The sequence below is a fragment of the Anolis sagrei genome, chromosome 11 (genome assembly GCF_037176765.1).
Source record: "Anolis sagrei isolate rAnoSag1 chromosome 11, rAnoSag1.mat, whole genome shotgun sequence".
NCBI classification, from domain to species: domain Eukaryota; kingdom Metazoa; phylum Chordata; class Lepidosauria; order Squamata; family Dactyloidae; genus Anolis; species Anolis sagrei.
The window spans coordinates 18,649,845-18,672,416 of NC_090031.1; the positions used below are offsets into that span (position 1 = coordinate 18,649,845).

At 42.1% G+C, this 22,572-nt stretch overlaps 1 protein-coding gene across 1 annotated transcript in view; it reads right to left on the reverse strand.

Annotated features, from left to right (window-relative positions):
- Positions 1 to 21,980, reverse strand: part of STKLD1 (serine/threonine kinase like domain containing 1) — a 30,271-nt gene extending 8,291 nt beyond the window's left edge. The window contains exons 1-14 of the mRNA XM_067471988.1: positions 21,795 to 21,980; positions 21,579 to 21,677; positions 17,991 to 18,035; positions 17,000 to 17,074; positions 15,013 to 15,117; positions 14,012 to 14,082; positions 13,802 to 13,923; positions 12,125 to 12,243; positions 10,438 to 10,589; positions 10,202 to 10,332; positions 9,602 to 9,685; positions 7,540 to 7,662; positions 5,277 to 5,420; positions 410 to 538 (exon numbers count right to left, since the gene is read on the reverse strand). Coding sequence (XP_067328089.1) covers positions 410 to 538; positions 5,277 to 5,420; positions 7,540 to 7,662; positions 9,602 to 9,685; positions 10,202 to 10,332; positions 10,438 to 10,589; positions 12,125 to 12,243; positions 13,802 to 13,923; positions 14,012 to 14,082; positions 15,013 to 15,117; positions 17,000 to 17,074; positions 17,991 to 18,035; positions 21,579 to 21,677; positions 21,795 to 21,821 — 1,426 coding nt within the window. The 5' untranslated portion in view covers positions 21,822 to 21,980. The remainder of the gene's footprint in view (positions 1 to 409; positions 539 to 5,276; positions 5,421 to 7,539; positions 7,663 to 9,601; positions 9,686 to 10,201; positions 10,333 to 10,437; positions 10,590 to 12,124; positions 12,244 to 13,801; positions 13,924 to 14,011; positions 14,083 to 15,012; positions 15,118 to 16,999; positions 17,075 to 17,990; positions 18,036 to 21,578; positions 21,678 to 21,794) is intronic.
- Positions 21,981 to 22,572: the final 592 nt, after the last annotated feature.

Genomic DNA, 22,572 nt, shown 5'->3' on the forward strand with positions numbered 1-22,572 from the left:
GTGTCCTTTAGAAGGAAGGGGATTGGAGGAGGGAACAGAGAGGCATTTGAATAAAAGGGGGCGTGTCTCCGAGAAGGAAGGGGATTGGAGGAGGGAACAGAGAGGTATTTGAATAAAAGGGGGCGTGTCTCCGAGATGGAAGGAGATTGGAGGAGGGAACAGAAAGGCATTTGAATAAAAAGGTTTGTGTCGCTGAGGAGGAAGGGGATTGGAGGAGAGAACAGATATATTTGAATAAAAAGGGGCGTGTCCCTGAGGAGGGTCACTCTAAGTGCAAGCAGGGGATTGGAGGAGAGAAGGGAGTGACAGTCACGCAGAGGAGCCAAGAGGGGAGGGCTTTCTTCCACCAATGCCCCCCACCTGCTTATCAGCGACCTCGATGAGGACCGCATCTGAGTCCCATACTCACGGCTGGCCATCAGGCTCCAAATGACTCCGCAGCAGGAGAGGCAGACCTCCTTGTTGTGGGCGAAGCGGTGTAGGGCAGACAGCATTTCCGAGAAGACTCCCGCCTCCCGCAGCGCCTCCGCAGCCACCGCTGAGAAAGAAAAGACTTCATTCAGAGAGCGGTGTAACAATATAGGAAAGGAAAAGGGCCGATCTATCAATCTATCCATCTCCCTGGCGACATCTTGCCCCTCTCCATGCTCAGAGGAGGAGAACAAAAGAGGCAGTCCAGAAGCTTATAGTGCCAGCAGTAGAGTCAGTGAGCAATTATTACAGCATCAGTCAAGCCTGAAAAGATTATACAAGACCTTATTCAAAGAATTGCATTACTATCTATCTATCGATTTATCTATCTATCTATCCATCTCTCAGGTAACATCTTGCCCCTCTTTACGCTCACAGAAGGAGAACAAAAGAGGTAATCCAGAAGCTTCTAGTGCCAGCAGTAGAGGCAATGAGCAATTATTATAGTTGACACCTCCAAGGCCATGTGGCCACTGGCATGACTGCATGGAGCACCATTACCTTCCTGCTGGAGCAGTACTTATTGATCTACTCACATTTGCATGTTTTTGAACTGCTAGGATGGCAGAAGCTGGGGCTAACAGTGGGAGCTTACCCCGCTCCCTGGTTTCAAACCTGTGAGCTTTCAGTCATCAAGTTTAGCAGCTCAGCATCAGAGTCAAGCTTGAAAAGATTATACAATACATTATTCAAAGAAATATATTACTATCTAACTATCCCTCAGGAGACATCTCGCCTCTCTCCATGCTCACAGGAGAAGAGCAAAAGAAGCAGTTCCGCATGAGCTTTAGCAATTATTACAGGAGCAGAGTCGAGCTTGAAAAGCTACAAAAGACTTTATAGGAAAGGAAAGTGCCTATCTATCTATCTATCTATCTATCTATCTATTTCTCTAACACTTCTAGCGCGAGCAGTAGAGCCATTGGGCTCCAGCAATTCACAAGAGCTTGAAAAGTTATTTATTGAAAGAACTACATGTCAGAGTTTTATATCAACTGAGTCATTTCTTAAGTGAAAAAGTGAGTAAGTATTTGTAAGGACCATGTCCAAGCATTGCATGAAGAGCAACTGTCAAGCCACCTGTGATAGATTAGATGCTACAAATTGGGACTAAGCACTGTGTATTGTAGAGAGAAGAGAATGTAGAGAAGAGACTGGAGAGTATTGAGTAGAGCAAGAGCAAGAAGAAGAGATTGCTGAAGAAGCTGAAGAAAGGTTTGCTTGAGGATGGAGGATTAAAACTATTTTTGTGACTATTGTATATAAACATTTCTTTATTGGAAGAGAGTTTGTCTTCTGTTGATTGTTCTCCTTGGGCAACAGGGTGCAGCTTCCGGAAAGGGGGTTTGGATGCCTGGAATCAATCCCAACTTTAAAGCAGCAACACTATAGCTGAGACATGGGTTATGGGCCCAGCCATGCCAGCCGTACCAGCAGTACCAGCAGCCCCATCTAGGAGACTCTAAAGCTCAGAGTTTCTATAAAGACTGTTTAGTGGTTGTGTTTGTTGAAAGAAAAGATTGGAAGATATGTCTCAAAGCGGGAGTGGTGGTTTGCCACTAGAGAGACTGAATTCTTCCAACTACTCATCGTGGGCAGTGAAGTTGAAGTATTTTCTCATCAGAGAGAATTTATGGGACATTGTTGAGAATCCTCCAGGAGCAGGGGCGAATGCAGCGGAATTGAGGAACGATGAGAAATGTAAAGCAATCATTATTCTTGCTGTGGAAGATAGCCAACTCACGTATCTGAGGAATCCTACAACAGCGAGAGAATGTTGGGAGCATCTGCGGAGTGTGTACCAGTTGGAAACGCCCAGGATTAAAATTATCTTGACGAGACGTCTTTATAATTTAAAGTTAAAAAGGCATTTGTCACCCTTGAACTTCCTTGTGTTCGTTTCGTCTCTCTAATCTGTGAAGATCATTTTGAATTCTGCTCCTGTCTTCCAGAGTATTGGCTCTCCCTCCCCATTTGGTCCTGTCTGCAAACTTGATGATCCTGCCTTCGAATCCTTCATCTAAGTCATTAATGAAGATCCTGAGCAGGAACCTTGCTTGTGGCACTCCACTCATCACTTCTTTCCAGGATTAAGAGGAAGCCTTGGGGAGAATCACCCTCTGGGTTCATTCGCTTAACCAATTACAGATTCACTTAACCGTAGTTTTGCCTAGCTCACATTGGACTAGTTTCATTGCCAGAAGGTCATGGGGGGCCTTGTCAAAGGAAGGCCTTCCTGAAATTCAGATACGCTCCATCCACGTAGCAATTGGGTTCAAATATATGGTTTGTTTGATATACCAACTGGACATGAAATAAATTATGGGATCATCTGCATATCCATGTCATTGTTTCCAGTCTCACCCTCCAAGCTTCTAGTGCCAGCAGTAGAGCCATTGAGCTTTGGCCATTTACAGGAGCAGAGCCAAGCTTGAAACGGTATACAAGACTTCCTTCAAAGAACTACATAACTAGATAGGAAAGCTAGAGGGCACTGCTATTCATCTAAGCTCCTAGCTCCTGCCAACCTAGCAGTTCAAAAACATGTAATGTGAGTAGATCAATAGGTACCGCCTCGGCGGGAAGGTAAAGGGCACCCATGCAGCCATGCTGGCAAACACGACCAGGAGGGTCTACGGACAACAGGCTGCTTGGCATGGAAAATGGAACAAAAGCACCTCCCATTGGCCAGAGTTGAGCACTGCCTCCAGACACCGGAGATGGAAAGGGAACCTTTGCCTTTGTTTGTCTATTGTACGTCATTGTTCACTGTATACAAGGCATTGAATGTTTGCCTATATATGTGTCCCCTTGGGGAGATAGAGTGGCATATAAATAAAGTGTATTATTATTATTATCATTATTATTATTATAGTGTTCCCTCGCTACTTCGCAGTTCGGTTTTCGTGGACTCGCTGTTTGGCGGGTTTTTGCCTCCCAGTTTATGAATGGTTGCTGTTGCCCAGAGCGGCGTTCTAATCTGGACTCCTGGCAACGATGGAGTGTGGAAGGGGATTTCACCCTCCGCCTTGGGAGAGAGGCAGCCAATCAAGAGAGATTGCTAAGCAAAGCAGAGATAGCTAGCCAAAAAAAAAAAAAAAAAGTGTGTGGTGCCTTTAAATCTCTCTCCCTTCTGTTCACCCTCGGAATGTGAGATATATTGTCCCTACTTTGCGGATTTTCACTTTTCATGGATGGTCCTGGAATGTTACACCCGCGATAAGTGAGGGAACACTGTATTACTATCTCTCAGGAGACATCTTGCTTCTCTCCATGATCACAGGAGAATAGAAGGGGCAGTTCAACAGACCAAATGCTTCCAGTGCCCAACAGTAGAGCCATTGAGCTCCAGCAATTCACAAGAGCTTGAAAAGTCATGCCAGACTAATCTGATCTCTTTCTTCGATAGAGCTACAAGCTGGGTAGATGCGGGGAATGCTGTGGATGTAGCGTACCTGGGTTTCAGGAAGGCCTTTGACAAGGTCCCCCATGACCTTCTGGCAAGGAAACTAGTCCAATGTGGGCTAGGCAAAAATACGGTGAGGTGGATCAGTAATTGGTTAAATGGACGAACCCAGAGTGTGATTCTCCCCAAGGCTTCCTCTTCATCCTGGAAAGAAGTGACAAGTGGAGTGCCACAAGCAGGGTTCCGTCCTGGGCCCGGTCCTGTTCAACATCTTTATTAATGACTTAGATGAAGGGCTAGAAGGCAGGATCATCAAGTTTGCAGACGACACCAAATTGGGAGGGATAGCCAATACTCCAGAGGACAGGAGCAGGATTCAAAACGATCTTGACAGATTAGAGAGATGGGCCAAAACTAACACAATGAAGTTCAACAGTGACAAATGCAAGATACTCCACTTAGGCAAGAAAAACGAAATGCAAAGATATAGAATGGGGAACAATGCTTGGCTCAAGAGCAGTACGTGTGAAAAAGATATTGGAGTCCTCGTGGACAACAAGTTAAACATGAGCCAACAATGCGATGTGGCGGCAAAAAAAGCCAATGGGATTTTGGCCCTAGTGTCTAGATGTAGGGAAGTCATGCTACCCCTCTATTTCGCTTTGGTTAGACCACACCTGGAATATTGTGTCCAATTCTGGGCACCACAATTCAAGAGAGATATTGACAAGCTGGAATGTGTCTAGAGGAGGGCGACTAAAATGATCAAGGGTCTGGAGAACAAGCCCTATGAGGAGTGGCTTAAGGAACTGGGCATGTTTAGCCTGAAGAAGAGAAGGCTGAGAGGAGATATGATAGCCATGTATAAATATGTGAGAGGAAGCCACAGGGAGGAGGGAGCAAGCTTGTTTTCTGCTTTCCTGGAGACTAGGACACGAAACAATGGCTTCAAACTACAAGAGAGGAGATTCCGTCTGAACATGAGGAAGAACTTCCTGACTGTGAGAGCCGTTCAACAATGGTGGAGACTCCTTCTTTGGAAGCTTTAAACAGAGGCTGGATGGCCATCTGTCAGGGGTGATTTGAGTGCAATATTCCTGCTTCTTGGCAGAATGGGGTTGGACTGGATGACCCATGAGGTATCTTCCAACTCTTTCATTCTATGACTGTATGAAAAGTTAGAGAAGACGTACAAATATTATAGGAAAGGAAAGGGCCGATCTATCTAACTAAGTATCTCTCAGGAGACATCTTCCTCCTCTCCATGCTCACAGGAGGAGGAGAAATGGGGCAGATCAGAAGCTTCTAGTGCCAGCAGTAGAGCCATTGACAGGAGCCTGGAGATAGGGCTGCATCAAGGGAAAGGAAAGTGAGTGTGGCCTGGCTTGGCCTGACTGACCGTTGGTGGACATCATCATGAAGAGGGTGGCGGTGCTCCAGGCCAGGGCCTCGTTGTCCTGGTGGCGCCGGAGGGAGCCCAAGAGGGAGCTCAGGACACTCTTGCAGGACAGCAGCTCTGCTGTCAGGTCCTGCTGCCCCATGGCTGCACAAAAGCAGAGCAGAGGGACATGGCGTCATCTCCCATCATCCCCATCATCATCCCCATCACCCCCAGGCCCAGCTCCCTCTCTCCTTTCCCCCATTGCATTGACTTGTCAGAAAAAACACCATCCTCCTGCAGACCCAGACTGGAAGTAAGGAGGAAGAAAGGGAGGGAAGGAAGGAGGGAGGGAAAAGATAGAAGGAAGATAGGAAAGGAAAAGAAGAAAAGAAAGGAAGGCGAGAAGAAAGGGAAGGTAGAAAAGGGGGGAAAGGGGCGAGGAAAAATGGAAGGAAGGAATGAAGGTAGGAGAAAGAAAGAAATGGAGGCAGAGAGAAGGAAGGAAGGAAGGAAAAGAAGAAATGAGGAAGGAAGCGAAGGAGAGAGGAAGACAGGGAGGAGGGAGGGAGAAAAAGAAAAGAACAGGAGAAGAGGGAAGGAAGAAAGGAGGGACAGAGAAAGAAAAGGAAGAATGTAAGAAAAAGGGAAGGAAAGGAGGAGGAAGGAAGGGAAAAAAGAAAGCAAGGAAATAAGATAGGAAGGAAGGAAGGAGAAAAAAGAGAAGGAGGGAGGAAGGAAAAAAGGGGAGGGAGGGAGAGAGAAAGAAAGAAAGAAGGAAGGAGAAAAAAGGGAAGGAAGGAGAAAAGGGAAGGATGGAAGATAGGAAGGAAAGAAAAAAGGGAAGGAGGGAGAAAGGAAGGGAAGGAAGGGAAAGGAAGGAATGGAGGAAGAAAGAGGAGGTAGGAAAAGGAGGAGGGAAGGAGGGAAGGAGAGAAGGAAAAGAAGAAATGAGGAAGGAAGCGAAGGAGAGAGGAAGACAGGGAGGAGGGAGGGAGAAAAAGAAAAGAACAGGAGGAGAGGGAAGGAAGAAAGAAGGGACAGAGAAAGAAAAGGAAGAAAGTAAGAAAAAGGGAAGGAAAGAAAGAGGAAGGAAGGAAGGAAGGAAGGAAGGAAGGAAGGAAGGGATAAAAGAAAGCAAGTAAATAAGATAGGAAGGAAGGAAGGAGAAAAAAGAGAAGGAGGGAGGGAGGAAAAAAGGGGAGGGAGGGAGGGAGAGAGAAAGAAAGAAAGAAGGAAGGAGAAAAAAGGGAAGGAAGGAGAAAGGGGAAGGATGGAAGATAGGAGGGAAAGAAAAAAGGGAAGGAGGGAGAAGGGAAGGGAAGGAAGGGAAAGGAAGGAATGGAGGAAGAAAGAGGAGGTAGGAAAAGGAGGAGGGAAGGAGGGAAGGAGAGAAGGAGAAAGAAAGAAAAGGATATAGAAAAAGGGAGGGAGGGAAGGAGGGAGGAAGAAAAGAAAGGAATTAAGGAAAAAGAGCTTCCCTTATATAGGAATATAGGAAGGATAAAAAGGAATGAAAGGGAAGGAGAGAAAAATGAAAGGAGGGAGGAAAAAGAGGGAAGGAAAGATTAAGACGGAGGGAGAATGGGAGAAAGAAAAGTAAGTAGGAAAGACTGCAGTGGTTTGAACCTGGGACTGTGGTTCTGGACATACTGTAATAACAATCGTTAATATAATGACAATAATATAATAGCAATATAAGTATATATAATAATAATTTAATGTAATAATAAAATTAAATGTAATAAGTAAATATAAAAGCGATATAAATATTAAATATAATAACATTGGTAAATAATATAAATAAAAATAAGAAAATATAATACAAATAAAATTAATAATAATAATAATACTATGTAACAAAATTTGATTTTTTTTGTTCCTGGTTTGAAAGCTTTATTTCTTGTTTAATTGTGCAGTCTTTACTTTGGAAGGAGTTGTTCTACTCCAGAAACGTTGTTGTTTTTGTGGTTGAATTGGTTGACATCCATTGAAAAACTAGAGCAAAATGTGCTTATAGCAGGATGATGTCCCTCCCGCAAAGACAGTTTGTGTAGTTTAATACACTTTCCTCATGCTTTTCTAATAGGACCAATTAGGAAATGGCATTGATAACCCAGGAACAAAAATAATTGGATTACATAGTGTTATGGGTTGTTTTAAAGGTCCAGTCTGTTGACACGAGACTGAAGGAGGTGATGACATGGGTATGCTGATGATCCCTTGATTGCGTCATTGGCCGGTTGTGGCCAGGGTCCGCTGGTGGGGGTGGGCCTTGCCCTACCTCTGCCAAGGGCCTCCATCAGGAAGGAGAGCCCCGCTAACTGGACCTCGGGGGCCTCCACATGGTCCGCCATGGCCTGGGTCACAGGGTCCAGGAGTCCGACGAAGGCCTCCACACTGACCACTGGAAAGAAACTGCAGCTGCATTACTGACTGACCAGAGGCTGTTGTTTCGGGCCCCTTTAGTTCCTCTTTGAAATCCCAGGTTCTGGGCAAAAGTAGGTCGCTACCCTGTTTTCCCTCCCTGAAGATAAACCCCAACCGAAAAATAAGTCCAAGCCTGACTCTCGTCCTTGGGAAGTCGTATCTGGCCACGGTGGTCCACACTCTTGTTATATCCCGTTTAGATTACTGCAACGCACTCTACATGGGATTGCCTTTGAAGACTGTTCGGAAACTCCAATTAGTCCAGCGGGAGGCAGCCAGACTGCTCACCGGAGCGTCATACAGGGAGCATACTACCCCCCTGTTATGTCAGCTCCACTGGCTGCCGATCCAATTCCGAGCACAATTCAAAGTGCTGGTTTTGACCTACAAAACCCTATATGGCTCCGGCCCAGTGTATCTCTCCGAACGGATCTCCCTCTACGTCCCACCTCAGAGTTTAAGATCTTCTGGGGAGGCCCTGCTCTCGACCCCGCCTCTATCACAAGTGAGGTTGGCGGGCAAGGAGCAGGGCCTTCTCGGTGGTGGTCCCCTGCCTATGGAATTCACTACGCGGGGAAATTAGATCAGCAACATCACTCCTTTCCTTTAGGAAAAAACTGAAAACATGGATTTGGGACCAGGCATTCGGACAATCGGGAAGTTAAAGAAAGGACTTTGACAATGGTCAGGAAATGATTAATGGAATGGAACTATGGAACTCTGAAAGACAAACGCTGAGCATGAGAATAGTTTTATTAATGTGTTATATACTGATTGTTTTGATTGTTTTTAACTGTGATAATTGTTTTAACTATGGTTTTGTACATTATGTGTAATTTGTACAGACATCAAATTGTACCTTTTTGTAAGCCACCCTGAGTCCCCCCTTGGGGGTTGAGAAGGGCGAGGTAAAAGTACCCGAAATAAATAAATAAAATAAATATAAGCCCCACCCTGTGTTCCTCCCTATGTATTTATGGAAATATGTTTTAATATGTATCTTTTGTAGAACTACATTTTAATAATATGTGTGTTTTTAGAATTTTTGCAGAGTTTGTGTGTTTTGGCTGTGTTGTGACCCACCCATCACAAGCCACAAGGAGAGGCGGGTAAGAAATAAAATTATTATTATTATTATACGGATATGATTATTGTTAGCCTCAAGGAGAGAAGGATAAGAAATAACATTATTATTATTATTATTATTATTATTATTATTATACAGATATTATTATTATCAGCCACAAGGAGAGGCAGGTAAGAAATAACATTGTCTAAGGCTTTCATGGCCGGAATCACTGGGTTGTTCTAGAGGCATTTTCTCCTGACGTTTCGCCTGCATCTATGGCAAGCATCCTCAGAGGTAGTGAGGCTACCTCTGAGGATGCTTGCCATAGATGCAGGTGAAACGTCAGGAGAAAATGCCTCTAGAAAAATGGCCATATAGCCCAGAAAACCTACAACAACCCAAGAAATAAAATTATTATTATTATTATTATTATTATTATTATTATTATTATTACCCCATAAACAAGCCCCATTTCAGATCAGTGTCAACTTAATGCAGGCATTTAGCACTTCCCTTACATTTGGAATTATAAAGATAATAGTATTAATACAGTCTCAATTATAAATAAATAATATTATCAACATTATCAATTAATACACAAAATAAAGACTAACAAAAATTATAATTAATTATTTGTAAACCCCAAGGTGAACGCCTTTGGACAAAAAGTAAATGCCTCTCTATGTAAATGAACACTAGATTTTATCATCAGAGAACAGGCACAATAAGACATCCCTTGAATATAAGCCCTAATTAAATTAATGTAAGGAATTGCCTTATTTTCGGGGAAAATATGGCATTTGGCTGCTATTCTAAATGTTTGGCCACAACAGCAACACAAGCCTACCTTTGGCTTCCTTCAAGAGGCTGATAAGGCGCTCAATGCTCTTCTCTTGGGCCTCCTCTATGTCTTGGTAAGATACCATGAATTCTGCGGAAGGCAAAGGGATGGACTTATCTGTGAAATCCTCCTCATGTAGACAATAAATACCTGCAAGAAACTGGCAGCCATGTCGACACTGTAAACCTTCGTAATCAAGGTGTTGGTACTGGATTTACATGGTACAAGCCAGGTCTAGAGGTGCAACTATTATGCGAGGAACACAGAAATGACCATTTTAGCACCCCAAAAGTGGGGGTATGACTATTATGTGAAGAACACAAAAATGCCAAATTTGGGAACCCAAAAATGCACGTGCGACTATTATGTGAGAAACACAACAATACCAATTTGGGCACCCCAAGAATGAGGGTGCGGCTATTACATGAGGAATGCAAAAAATACTAAATTTTGTCACCCAAATGGGGGTGCAACTATTATTTGATGAAATACAAAATAATAATAATAATAATAATAATAATAATAATAATAATAATAATGGCAACCTGAAAGCCATTAGCATCTGGCATTCCGACTCCAGGCCCTATAGAAATGTGTTGGAATTACCTAGCACCGTCTGAATCCCGCCATCAAGGATGACCTCTAGTAACCCCGGAGGGAGGCTCTTCTTGACCTTGACAAGGGGAGACCCAGCAAGGATCAGGGCCTCTCGGACGAAGGGAAGCTCCACCAGCTCCCTGCAGCAGAAAAAGGGCCAGCGGGTTTGGCAACACAGTGCGCTCTCGCTCTTGCGAGCCCCATTTCCCCCTCAACCAACCAGAACGGGGGTGGGGTGGACCTACTCTGCGGAAGGTCGCATGGAGGGTTGCCCCTGGAGCATGGCCCTCAGGACTGAGGCCACAGGCTTCTCCTTGCATTTGGTGACCCCCAGAGCCTCCTCCAGGCGGGTGCTGTCCGCACGCAGGCCCTGCAGCAGTGGGAGCAGGTCCCTGCCCTGGAAGGAAGAAAGGAAGTAAGAAGGATTTATCAATCAATCAATCAATCAATCATACTAGAGTTGGAAAGGACCCCAAGTGCTGGCTATTAATCAATCAATCATACAATCCAAGAGTTGGAAGGAACCCCAAGGCCTATCTAATATTTATATAGATCTGTATCTCTCTCTCTCTCTCTCTCTCTCTCTATTTATCATACTAGAGTTGGAAGGGACCCAAGGGGCTGGCAATCAATCAATCAATCAATCAATCAATCAATCAATCAATCATTCAATCATTCAATCCAAGAGTTTGAAGGAATCCCAAGGCCTATCTAATATTTATATAGATCTGTATATCTCTCTTTCTCTATCTCTATCTATCTATCTATCTATCTATCTATCTATCTCTCTATCTCTCTATCTCTCTATCTATCATACTAGAGTTGGAAGGGACCCCAAGGGCTATCTATACCATTATTATTATTATTATTATTATTATTATTATTATTATTATTATCTAAAGCATTTATATTCTGCCCTTCTCACCCCAAAGGGGATTCAGGGCAGAGCACAACATATAAACAGCAAACATTCAATGCCGGGACATAAATATACATACATAAACATGAAAATATCTATCTGTATCTATCTATTATAGAATCCTAGCGTTTGAAGGACCCTCAGGTGCTATCTATATCTATAGTTATTTATCTATCATACTAGAGTAGGAAGGGGCCCCAAGGGCTGGCAATCAATCAATCAATCAATCAACCATACAATCCGAGATTTGGAAGGGACCCTAAGGCCTATCTAATATTTATATATACACGTATATCTGCCTGTCTATCTATCTATCATACTAGAGTTGGAAGGGATGATGTATGTCTATCTGTCTATCTATCTATCTATCTATCTATCTATCTATCTATCTATCATATAATGCAAGAGATCGAAGGGACCCCAAGGGCTATCTATACTTATATTTGTATCTATCTGTATATACAAACTCTATTTATCTATCATAGAGTCCTAAAGTTGGAAGAGACCCCAAATGCTATCTATATCTAGCTGCCTGTCTGTCATAGAATCTGAGAGTTGGAAGCGCTATGTATCTAAACCTGTATCTATCTCTATCTATCTGTCATATTTCTTCCATTGTAAAAGGCCATTGACTGAATGACTGACAGACAGACAGACAAACAGCTAGACAGATAGATATGAGCTAGATCAGGCAAGGAGAAACTTTGGCCCTTAGGGATTATGGGAGTTGTAGTCCAAAACACCTCCAGGGAAGGACGAAGTTGGCCCATGCCTAGTGTAGCAACTCCTTTGGCTGAGCTCTTTTCAATATTTCAACAACGGCATTTGGATCTATCACATCTTTTAGATGATGAAAAAGCACTTGATAACTTTTAATGTGTTTTGCTGCCATATAAGAAGGCGGGTCACATGTCCAAAGCAGAATCTACAGCAAGCAAAAGTGGCCAAATCCATTAGGAATTGTAGGAGGCACCTCCCGACCCCTCCCGACAGATGAAAGGACGGCTGGCCACCTTGACCCGATTGCATCCGATCATCTGGAGGAGGACGCAGCCGAGAGACCAGATGTCCGCCTTGTCGCTGAAGGAGAACGCCACAGTTTCTGGGGCCATCCAGGACTCAAAGTGCGGATCTGAAAGAAGAAGGAATGAGTGAGTGTTCTCTTGCTCTTTAGGGGAAACCAAAACCTCGTAAAGGAGCACGGCCCGTTTTGTTGGATAAAAATGGCAATTCTAGTAACAGAAAAATACTATTTGATGAAGATGTGGAATATTGATAACACCTGTCTGTGAATATCATGATGCAATAACTAAGGTAATGGCTAAGTCATAACCATGTAAGAGTCATTGCAAAGGGGTTGCATCAGCCAGTGTCCTTTACTGATGACCTATGAGTAGGTGGCTATATCAGGAGAATGAAAGAATCCATCTTCCTTTTCCTGTGTGGGAATATCCACTGATGTTGTATGTGAAAATCTGATGACTGATTGGGTTGCTGTAAGTTTTTTGGGCTGTATGGCCATGTTCCAGAAGCATTCTCTCCTGACATTTTGCCTACATCTATGGTAGGCATCCTCAGAGGTTGGGGGGGGGGGGTCTCATAGGCAAAATGTCAGGAGAGAATGCTTCTGGAACATGGCCCTATAGCCCAAAAACACTTACAGTAACCCAGTGATTCCAGCCATGAAAGCCTTCGACAACATATTGATGACTAATTGTTTGCAAGTACAAGGAAAGTGGATCTGTGTATCCTGGTTGTATATTTGTACGATACAGTGTTCCCTCACTACTTCGCTGTTTGCTTTTCGCGGACTCACTGTTTTGCGGTTTTTCAATAAATATGACTTTAAAATATATACCCGTTACCTGTGAGGACCCACACGTGGATTTGGTGGTTGTGGTTGGTTAAAATCATCCCCTCCAATGCCATGTTTCCCAGCACAACCACTGAAAGGCCAAGAAGGCGGCACAAGCAGGAAAGGAGGAGGGGAGGGGGAGCCCGGGGGCGCGTGAGGAGGAGCCTGCAGGAAGTGTGGTGTGCAAGGGAAAGGAGGGGAGGGGGGAAGAGAAGAGGAAAGAGAAGGTGAAGGGTTTGAGTGAGTGAGAGAGGGGGGAGTGGGGAGTGACCTGAAGCAGTACATATATAGTGTCCCTACTTTGCGGATTTTCAGTTATCGCGGGTGGTCCTGGAACATAATGTCAGAGTGCGACAGAAGATTTGAAGCTTAGAAAAATGGACACTTTGAGACTTCAGTAAAAGCAAACGTATAGCTTTACTGAGTAGAGCAAATATACAGCACACACTCGCATTGACATCCAACCCAAAAAAAGCAACAAAAAAAAAAAAACCAAGACAAAAGCACTGAAATAAGAAGGACGAACGAAATCTTATCTCTGGATCCTCCCTACGCGTTCCAGGCACACTCAGGGTCACAACTTCACAGTTCATTAGAGGCTTGACTGACCCTTTCAGAGTCAATACATTCTCTGCTAATGCAATCAGGTTACATTCACAGGCACTGCACAAAATTACATTTAAACATTCACATTACACTAATCTTACATTAACACGTAACACTCGCGATAAGTGAGGGAACACTGTATAATGCAATGGTGAATATTACAGTGGTGAATATTGGAATATTTTGGATGAAAACCTGAATCTATGAGCAAATCCCACGACAAACTCACCTTCCTTGACCCGGATCTGCCACTTGGGTTCATCCGTCATGAGGCACTCGGGGGCGAAGTCACAGAGCAGGAAAGACGGCTCCCCCTCACCAGACAGGAGAATGTTGGACGGCTTGATGTTTCTAAGGGGGAAATTAGCATGACGCCATGTGTCAATCACATCACTGTTTACAATGTCACAAAAGCCATCAGAGTCCATAGAGACATTACCTGTGAATAATCTTCTGCTGGTGGAGAAACACCAAGGCGTCCACCATCTGCCCCAGGAAGATCTGAATCACCTACACAGAAACATGATGATGATGATGATGATGATGTGTATTAATCAGCAACAGAAAGAGACAGAAATAAATAATAATAATAATAATAATAATATGCATTAATAAGCAACATAAAGCAATGAGCAGAGTAGTAATAATAATATGCATTGATAGGCAACAGGAAGAGATGAACCAAGAGTAATAATAATATGCATTAACAAGCAACTGAAAGAGAGGAAAAGAGAAATAATAATAATAATAATAATAATAATAATAATAAAACTGAACAAGAGGAAAAAGAGAAACAATAATAATATAATGAATAATAATAAAAATAATAAAACTGAAAGAGAGGAAAAGAGAAATAATAATAATAATAATAATAATAATAATAATAATATGAATAAGAATAATAAATGATAATAAAACTGAAAGAGAGGAAAAGAGAAATAACAACAACAACAATTTAAAAAAAGACTCTGGCACAAGCTAGTCAAGGGGGTCCCATTGGTGATGGGCACACTGGGTGCAGTGCCTAAAGACCTTGGCCTGCACTTAAACACAATTGGTGCTAACCAAATCCCCACCTGTCAGCTGCAGAAGGCCACCTTACTGGGATCTGCACGCATTATTTGCTGATATATCACACGGTCCTAGACACTTGGGAAGGGTCCTATGTGTGATCCAATACAAAAGCCAGCAGAGTGACCTTGTTTGCTGTGGACTCATCTTGCTGTGTTTCAAATAATAATACAGTAATAATAATAATAATAATAATAATAATAATAATATGCATTAATGAGTAACAGAAGGAGATAGAGAAATAATAATAATATGCATTAATGAGCAACTGAATGAGATAAACAAGGAAGTAGTAATAATAAGAAAAAGCATTAATGAACAACAGAAGGAGACAGAGAGAGAAATAATAATAATAAGGATGCACCGGACCTTTTTGGGGGCCTTGAGCTGCCGGCACCTCCAGGCGTGGAAGAGGGTGGCCAGGTCGCCTGCCTCCGAGAAGGGCGCCACCAGGCACAGCCACACCGAGGACCTCTGCAAGGGAGGAACAAGATGGGGGAATTACTAGCATTATTCCTGTGGATTGTCAAAGGCTTTCAAGGACACCAGGCACAGCACAGAAAACTCACAGCAATCCAAATATTATTATTACTGTTGCACAAGAGCTCTTAAACACCTTTTTTTTTTCACCACAAACCGCACTCTGTCCAGGTAATCCAGTAAGTAAACACTCATTCAGAGAAAAGTATAGAAAAAATAAGCAAAACTAAAAAGGAGAACCAAAAAGTTATTTCCAAGATAGCCAAGATTCCAAAATCCTATTAATTACAGTCTCCAGAGTCAGTCCACATAAACAAGATAGCATGAATCCAAGGCAGGAAACGTATGCCACACGGGAACTAGAAGCGAGAACAACTTAGAAACTTGAATACACGGATTCCAAGACATAGGACCAAAAACCGAGAGCTGTTCACCTGAATACAATGTTGCTCTCACAAAGGATTGTACCAGCAGGAACCATTTAAAAATGCTTCCAAGCTTCCCATAACATCAGTCCGCACACACCTGCTTTTCCTCTGCTTATCTCTAATTTTCTGGGGAAAGCGTGCCTGTCTTTGTTGCATGCCATGTCTGTTGGAAATAGCAACCTTCCAAGCCTCCACTAAATGTTTGTAAATATGTATAATTGGGGGCCTTGAGCTGCCCGCACCTCTAGGCCTGGAAGAGGGTGGCCAGGAGGCTTGGAAGGTTGCTATAACCCTATATTGCATATACATTTTGGTTTGCCAGTTTGACTGTACTTTGGTGTCGGGGGTTTCAAATACACTACTACATTTTGTATCCAGTACACTCCAAAGAAATAGGTAAATACAAATAGGCAGAAAGTTGAGCAGGAACAAATAATCCAGGAAATACTGTAAGTCCATCAGAGTTCATGAATAACTAACACAGAAGGCAGAACTCCAAACTTGAATCATGAAATCAAACAAGGCATAACTTGAATCTATCCAAGGCAAGACTACAAGGTTCAGGATAAACATCTTAATTCAATTCCAACGTTGCTTCGTCTGGGTACAGATTCTGTACTTGGCACTTTTATCCCCTAATCTACTCTATATCCCAAGCAGCCAGAAAAGGATTTTTTTCCAGCCTTGACTCTGTTGATGCAGAGGATGACAATGGGATTCCTGTTCAAAGTGTCTTTGCTGGTGATTATGTTCCTGAAGAGTTTGGAGATGATGGTATGGTCTCTGTAAGAGGGCCTGAATTGTTACCAGAGAATTCCCAGGACTTTGAGCCTGGAAAAACTCGGTACCTGGCCCAGCTGCAGAAATTTATGGGCCAGAAGATAGAAGGCATATTTTTCAGACAGAACAGACAAATACACCAATCTCTCAGGTGTTCTGCCAGACTGAGAGAGAAACTGATAACAGAGTCAAGGCTGAAAAGAAATTCTTTTCTGGCCACTTGGGATATAGAGTAGATTAAGGGATAAAAGTGCCAAGTACAGAATCTGTAGCCAGACGAAGAAACATTTTAATTGAATTAAGACGTTTGTCCTGAAACTTGTAGCCTTGGATAGATTCAAGTTATTCCTTGTTTGAAGTTTGGAGTTTTACCTTCTGGATGTGACATCATTTTTACCTTTTACAATAAAGTTATGGTGCACTTATTTCCAATAGGTTATGGAATTTCCAATACTGTCTCCACAATTCCTCTCTCCAAAAAGAGAGGTTCAAAGCGACTCACTGTGCAACCGGCACAATACACCATTACAAGCATTAAAACCCTTCTTCACATTGATATTATTGTGTTGTTGTAGGTTTTTTAGGCTATATGGCCATGAAAGCCTTTGACAATACATTGTTATTATTACTATTATTATTATCTTTATTAATACCCATGAAGGACCCACCTTGTTGTCCCAAGAGATGAACATCTCCTTATAGGGCCAGACATGCCGGTGCTGCACCTTCAGCAGAGGAAGCGCCTGTGGGGGACAGCAGCAGCAACATTAATAGTAATAGTAACCGTAATCGTGATAATAATAATGGTAATAGAAGGAATGAAAGTAGTAGTAGTAGTAATGGTAGTTATAGTAATGGTAGTGGTAGTAATAGTGGTAATGGTAATAATAGTAGTACTGGTAGTAATAGTAGTGTTAGTGTTAATAACAGTAATAACAATACTAGTAATAGTAATGACGGTAATAGTAATAACATAATAATAATAATAATAATAATAATAATAGATCCCATTCTCAGCTGCTACAAGAAGATTGCGCAGACAGACTACAAGCAGAGGCACAACACCGTTGCTCAGATGATTCATTAGAACTTGTGCCACAAATACCATCTGCCTGCGACAAAGAACTGGTGGGATCACAAGCCGGAAAAAGTTACAGAGAATGAACATGTCAAACTCCTCTGGAACTTCCAAATTCAGACAGACAGAGTTTTGGAGCACAACGCTCCTGACCTCACGATCGTGTGAAAAAACAAAGTATGGATTGTTGATGTTGTAATCCCAGGCGACAGCAGGATTGAAGAGAAACAACTGGAAAAGATGGCATGATATGAGGATTTAAAAATCGATCTGCAAAGACTCTGGCACAAGCCAGTCAAGGGGGAACCCAGTGGGGATGGACCGACTGGGTGCAGTGCCTCAAGACCTTGGCCTGCACTTAAACACAATCAGCACTGACAAAATTACCATCTGCCAGATGCAAAAGGCCACCTTACTCAGAAGATTAACAGTTGCATTGCATGAATGGTTCATGTTATCTTGTGCCTCTCTTTTGGAGAGAAAAAGCAGGGTACTATTATTATTATTAATAATAATAATAATAAACACTGTTTCTTTTTAATATTGTTAATATTTATGTAATTCAATCCTAAGACACCTACTTCTCTGAGAGCGTCGTTGGCATGCTTCTCGTCAATGCACTCCACCTGCGCAAAGGATTAATTGGTTTAGTGATCAATAAGTTTTTAATCGGTTTTAAGGGTTTTCACTGTTTATTTTTAAGAATATACTTAATATTTAAGTCTGTTTTCATGTTGGTATTATTTTGAAACTGTGTTGCATTGGTTACACGGTGAGCCGCCCTGAGTCTCTTTTTTTAACAGAGAAAAAGCAGAATATAAATGATAATAATAATGATGTATCATCATCATCAATATCATAATACTAATAAACACTATTTATTTTTCAATATTACTAATATTTAATTTTTATTTTAATAGGCTTCTGCACTAAATCCCCCCCCCCCCCCCGAATGTCATTCTGGTCTATTGTTGTTGTTGTTGTTGTTGTTGTTAGTATTATTAAGAATTTGTTTTTTACTAACTTGGGGACCTGGCGATGAACAGGTGACTTCAGAAAGGCATTGTTTGTTTTGGCAAGTTTGGTAATATCTCTGGATGCAGGGTGAACTACAACTGTGTTTTCAGGGGTTTTATTGGTGATGGTTACTCGTTGGCCTGAGAGGTGTCTTGTGTCCAAATTTCGTGTCAATTCGTCCAGTGGTTTTATTATTATTTACTATTATTATCATTATTTTTATAATTATTGTCAATATTTGTTGTTGTTCATTCGTTCAGTCGTCTCCGACTCTTCGTGACCTCATGGACCAGCCCACGCCAGAGCTCCCTGTCGGCCGTCACCACCCCCAGCTCCTTCAAGGTCAGTCCAGTCACTTCAAGGATGCCATCCATCCATCTTGCCCTTGGTCGGCCCCTCTTCCTTTTGCCTTCCACTTTCCCCAGCATAATTGTCTTCTCTAGGCTTTGCTGTCTCCTCATGATGTGGCCAAAGGACTTCAACCTTGTCTCTAATCTCCTTCCCTCCAGAGAGCAGCCGGGCTTTATTTCCTGGAGGATGGACTGGTTGGATCTTCTCGCAGTCCAAGGCACTCTCAGAACTTTCCTCCAGCACCACAACTCAAAAGCATCTATCTTCCTTCGCTCAGCCTTCCCTAAGGTCCAGCTCTCACATCCGTAGGTGACTACAGGGAATACCATGACTTTGACTAGGCGGATCTTATCTTAATATTGTCAATATTATGTATTGTTTATTATTATTCTTTCATTATGATGATTAATAGTAATAATTTATTTATTTTATCACTATTAACATTTTTTTTATTTATTTCATTATTATTAATAATCTATTGATTTATGGCAAGAATACTTTTCCTCTGGGTGGATCTTCATCTCTACTCTCATGGCTTGTTCTTGGTCTCGCAGCTCTTCTGATGTCTGAAATAAATAATGAAGTAATAATGAAATAAATACAATCTATTGATTGTATTTATTACATTATTACTTCATTATTAGTATTTTATTTATTACTAGTATTATTTTATTTGTTATTTATATTATATTTATTATAATCACTAGCTGTCCCCTGCCACGCGTTGCTGTGGCTGAGTCTGGTGATCTGGAAAATAAAGTAATGAGAAAGTGCTGGTTTTTAATATATGTAATTGCTTTATGCTTGTAGGTAAAGCAGTATTTCTTGCTGTTTCTTTGTCAGTGTTGATGTGGAGATTGTTTGGTTTGCCTACTCGGAAACATGCAACATATAATTGTCCTTCTTTAGGGGTCCCTTTCAAATCTAGGATATTATATCTGTGTGTGTGTGAATCATATCTATCTATCTATATCTATGGCTGGATGGCTCTTTGTCAGGAGGGCTTTGATTATGTTTTCTTGCCCTGGTGAAGAGAGTTGGACTGGATGACCTTATTTTCTGTTGGTCATGGGGCTTCTGTGTGGGAAGTTTGCCCCAAATCTGTCATTTGTGGGGATCAAAATGCTCTTTCATTGTAGGTGAACTATAAATCCCAGTAACTACAACTCCCAAATGTCAAGGTCTATTTTCCCCAAACTCAATCTGTGTTCATATTTGGGTATATGGAATATTTGTGCCAAGTTTGGTCCAGATCCATCATTGTTTGAGTCCACAGTGCTCTCTGGATGTGAGTGAACTACAACTCCCAAACTCAAGGTCAATGCCCACCAAACCCTTCCAGTGTGTTCTGTTGGTCATGGAAGTCCTGTGTGCCATGTTTGGTTCAATTCCATCATTGGTGGAATTTTCAGAATGCTCTTTCATTGTAAGTGAACTATAAATCCCAGCAGCTACAACTCCCAAATGACAAAATCATAATTTTTTGAGTGATGGTCACTCCTTGTGTTGTGAGACGTTTTGTTGCTAAATTTGGTGTGATTTCGTTCATTGGTTCTTTTGTTTTTAAGGAACTCATTATACACAGAGCATTTATATATATATATATAGATTTAATTTTTTTGTCGTGTCAGGAGCAACCGCTCCTGTTGTGAGAGAACTGGCCATCTGCAAGGACGTTGCCCAAGTGATGCCTGGATGATTTTTGATGTTTTATCATCCTTGTGGGAGGCTTCTCTCATGTCCCCGCATGAGGAGCTGGAGCTAATAGAGGGAGCTCATCCGCCTCTCCCTGGACTCGAACCTGCGACCTGTTGGTCTTCAGTCCTGTTGGCACAGGGGTTTAACTCACTGCGTCACCGGGGGCTCCATATATATATATATAGTATATATATATATATATATATATATATATAATTATTTATATTTATTTTATTCATATTATTTATATTTATTTATTATAATTATTTATATTATATATATATAATCATAAATTATTTATATATATAATTTTTATATATATCGATTATTTCATTATCATTATTTATTATTTATTTATTATTTGCTTTATTTCTATACCGCATTTTTCAGCCCTTAACAGGCGACTCAATGTGGTTTACATGGTACAATTATCAAAGTGTCAGTGCAATTAAAACATAACAATGCAACAAACAGGATCAACAGCACCAATCCACAACAGTTAACAATCAACAAGACAGATCAACAAAACAGACATAACATAACGCCTCAGTTGAAAACAGATCCGTTCTCATAATCCTTGTGCCATTCCTATGTTCCATTTACCGTCTTCCTATGATTGGTTGCACTGCTTAACCAAACGCTTGTTCATAAAGCCAGGTCTTAACCATTCTCCGAAACGTCAGCAGCGAAGGTGCCTGTCTGATGTCTGCCGGTAGGGCATTCCATAGCCGAGGGGCCACCACTGAGAAGGCCCTGTCTCCCATCCCCGCCTAAATATTTAGTTATTATTATTTGATTTATGTATTGTTTAATCACTATTATTTATTATTGTTAGTTTTATAATTCTCACTATCATATTTATTATTATTATTCTTTCATTATGATGATGATTAATAACATTTTACATATTCCCATTATTATTTCTTTATTATTATGAATAATAATACGTGATTTATTATAACTATTCCAATATTATTTCATTATTATTGTGACTATTTTATGTATGGCTTCTTCTTCTTATTCCTTCATGATGATTAATGTTATGAGGGAAATATATGTGAACGAGGAGGGTTGCTCTTCTTGTGGTGGTTGTTGCTGTTGACCTTCTTGAGGGCCAGCCTCTCCTTCCGGCCTTCTCCTCCTTCCTTCCGCTCGACCAGCTCGGCGATCCCCAAGGCGCCCCGAGGCAGCGCCCTCAACACCTGCCGGGGTCAAAAGGGCAAGGCGCGAATTAGGGCGGGGCCTCCCCTGACAAGCCCCGCCCCCGGAGGGAAGCCCCGCCCCTTCGCCAAACCGAGCGCCCTCCTGGCCCCGCCCACCTGGTATTTCTCCAAAACGGCCCTCATCCTTCCCTCTCTCGCTCTGCGGGGCCAACGGAACTCCGCTCTCCTCGGGGACGGGGGCGTGGTCAACCGAAGCCCCTCCTCCCACTTCTTTGCGTGGCTCCGCCTCTTGGAGGAACGCTTCGGGGGCGTGGCCAAGGAGGCCCCGCCCCTTATATCTATATAAATATATATCTATATAAATAAAAATGTCATGTTAGTTCGTGCTAGCATCAGAACTCAAAAACCACTGGGGGAATTGACACCAAATTTGGACACAAGACACCTAACAGTCCAATTTATGTCCTCCACTAAAAAAAAAATGATTTTGTCATTGCTGGGATTTATAGTTTACCTACAATCAAAGAGCATTCTGAACTCCACCAATGATGGAATTCAACCAAACATGGCATACAGGGCTCCCATGACCAACAGAAAAAAAAATTGAAAGGGTTTGGTGGACATTGACCATGAGTTTGGGAATTATAGTTCACCCACATCCAGAGAGCACTGGGATTTATAGTTCACCTACAAAGAGCATTCTGAACTCCACCAATGATGGAATTGAACCAAACATGGCATACGGGACTTCCATGACCAACAGAACACACTGGAAGGGTTTGGTGGGCATTGACCTTGAGTTTGGGAGTTGTAGTTCACCTACATCCAGAGAGCACTGTGGACTCAAACCATGATGGATCTGGACCAAACTTGGCACAAATATTCCATATGCCTAAATATGAACACAGATGGAGTTTGGGGAAAATAGACCTTG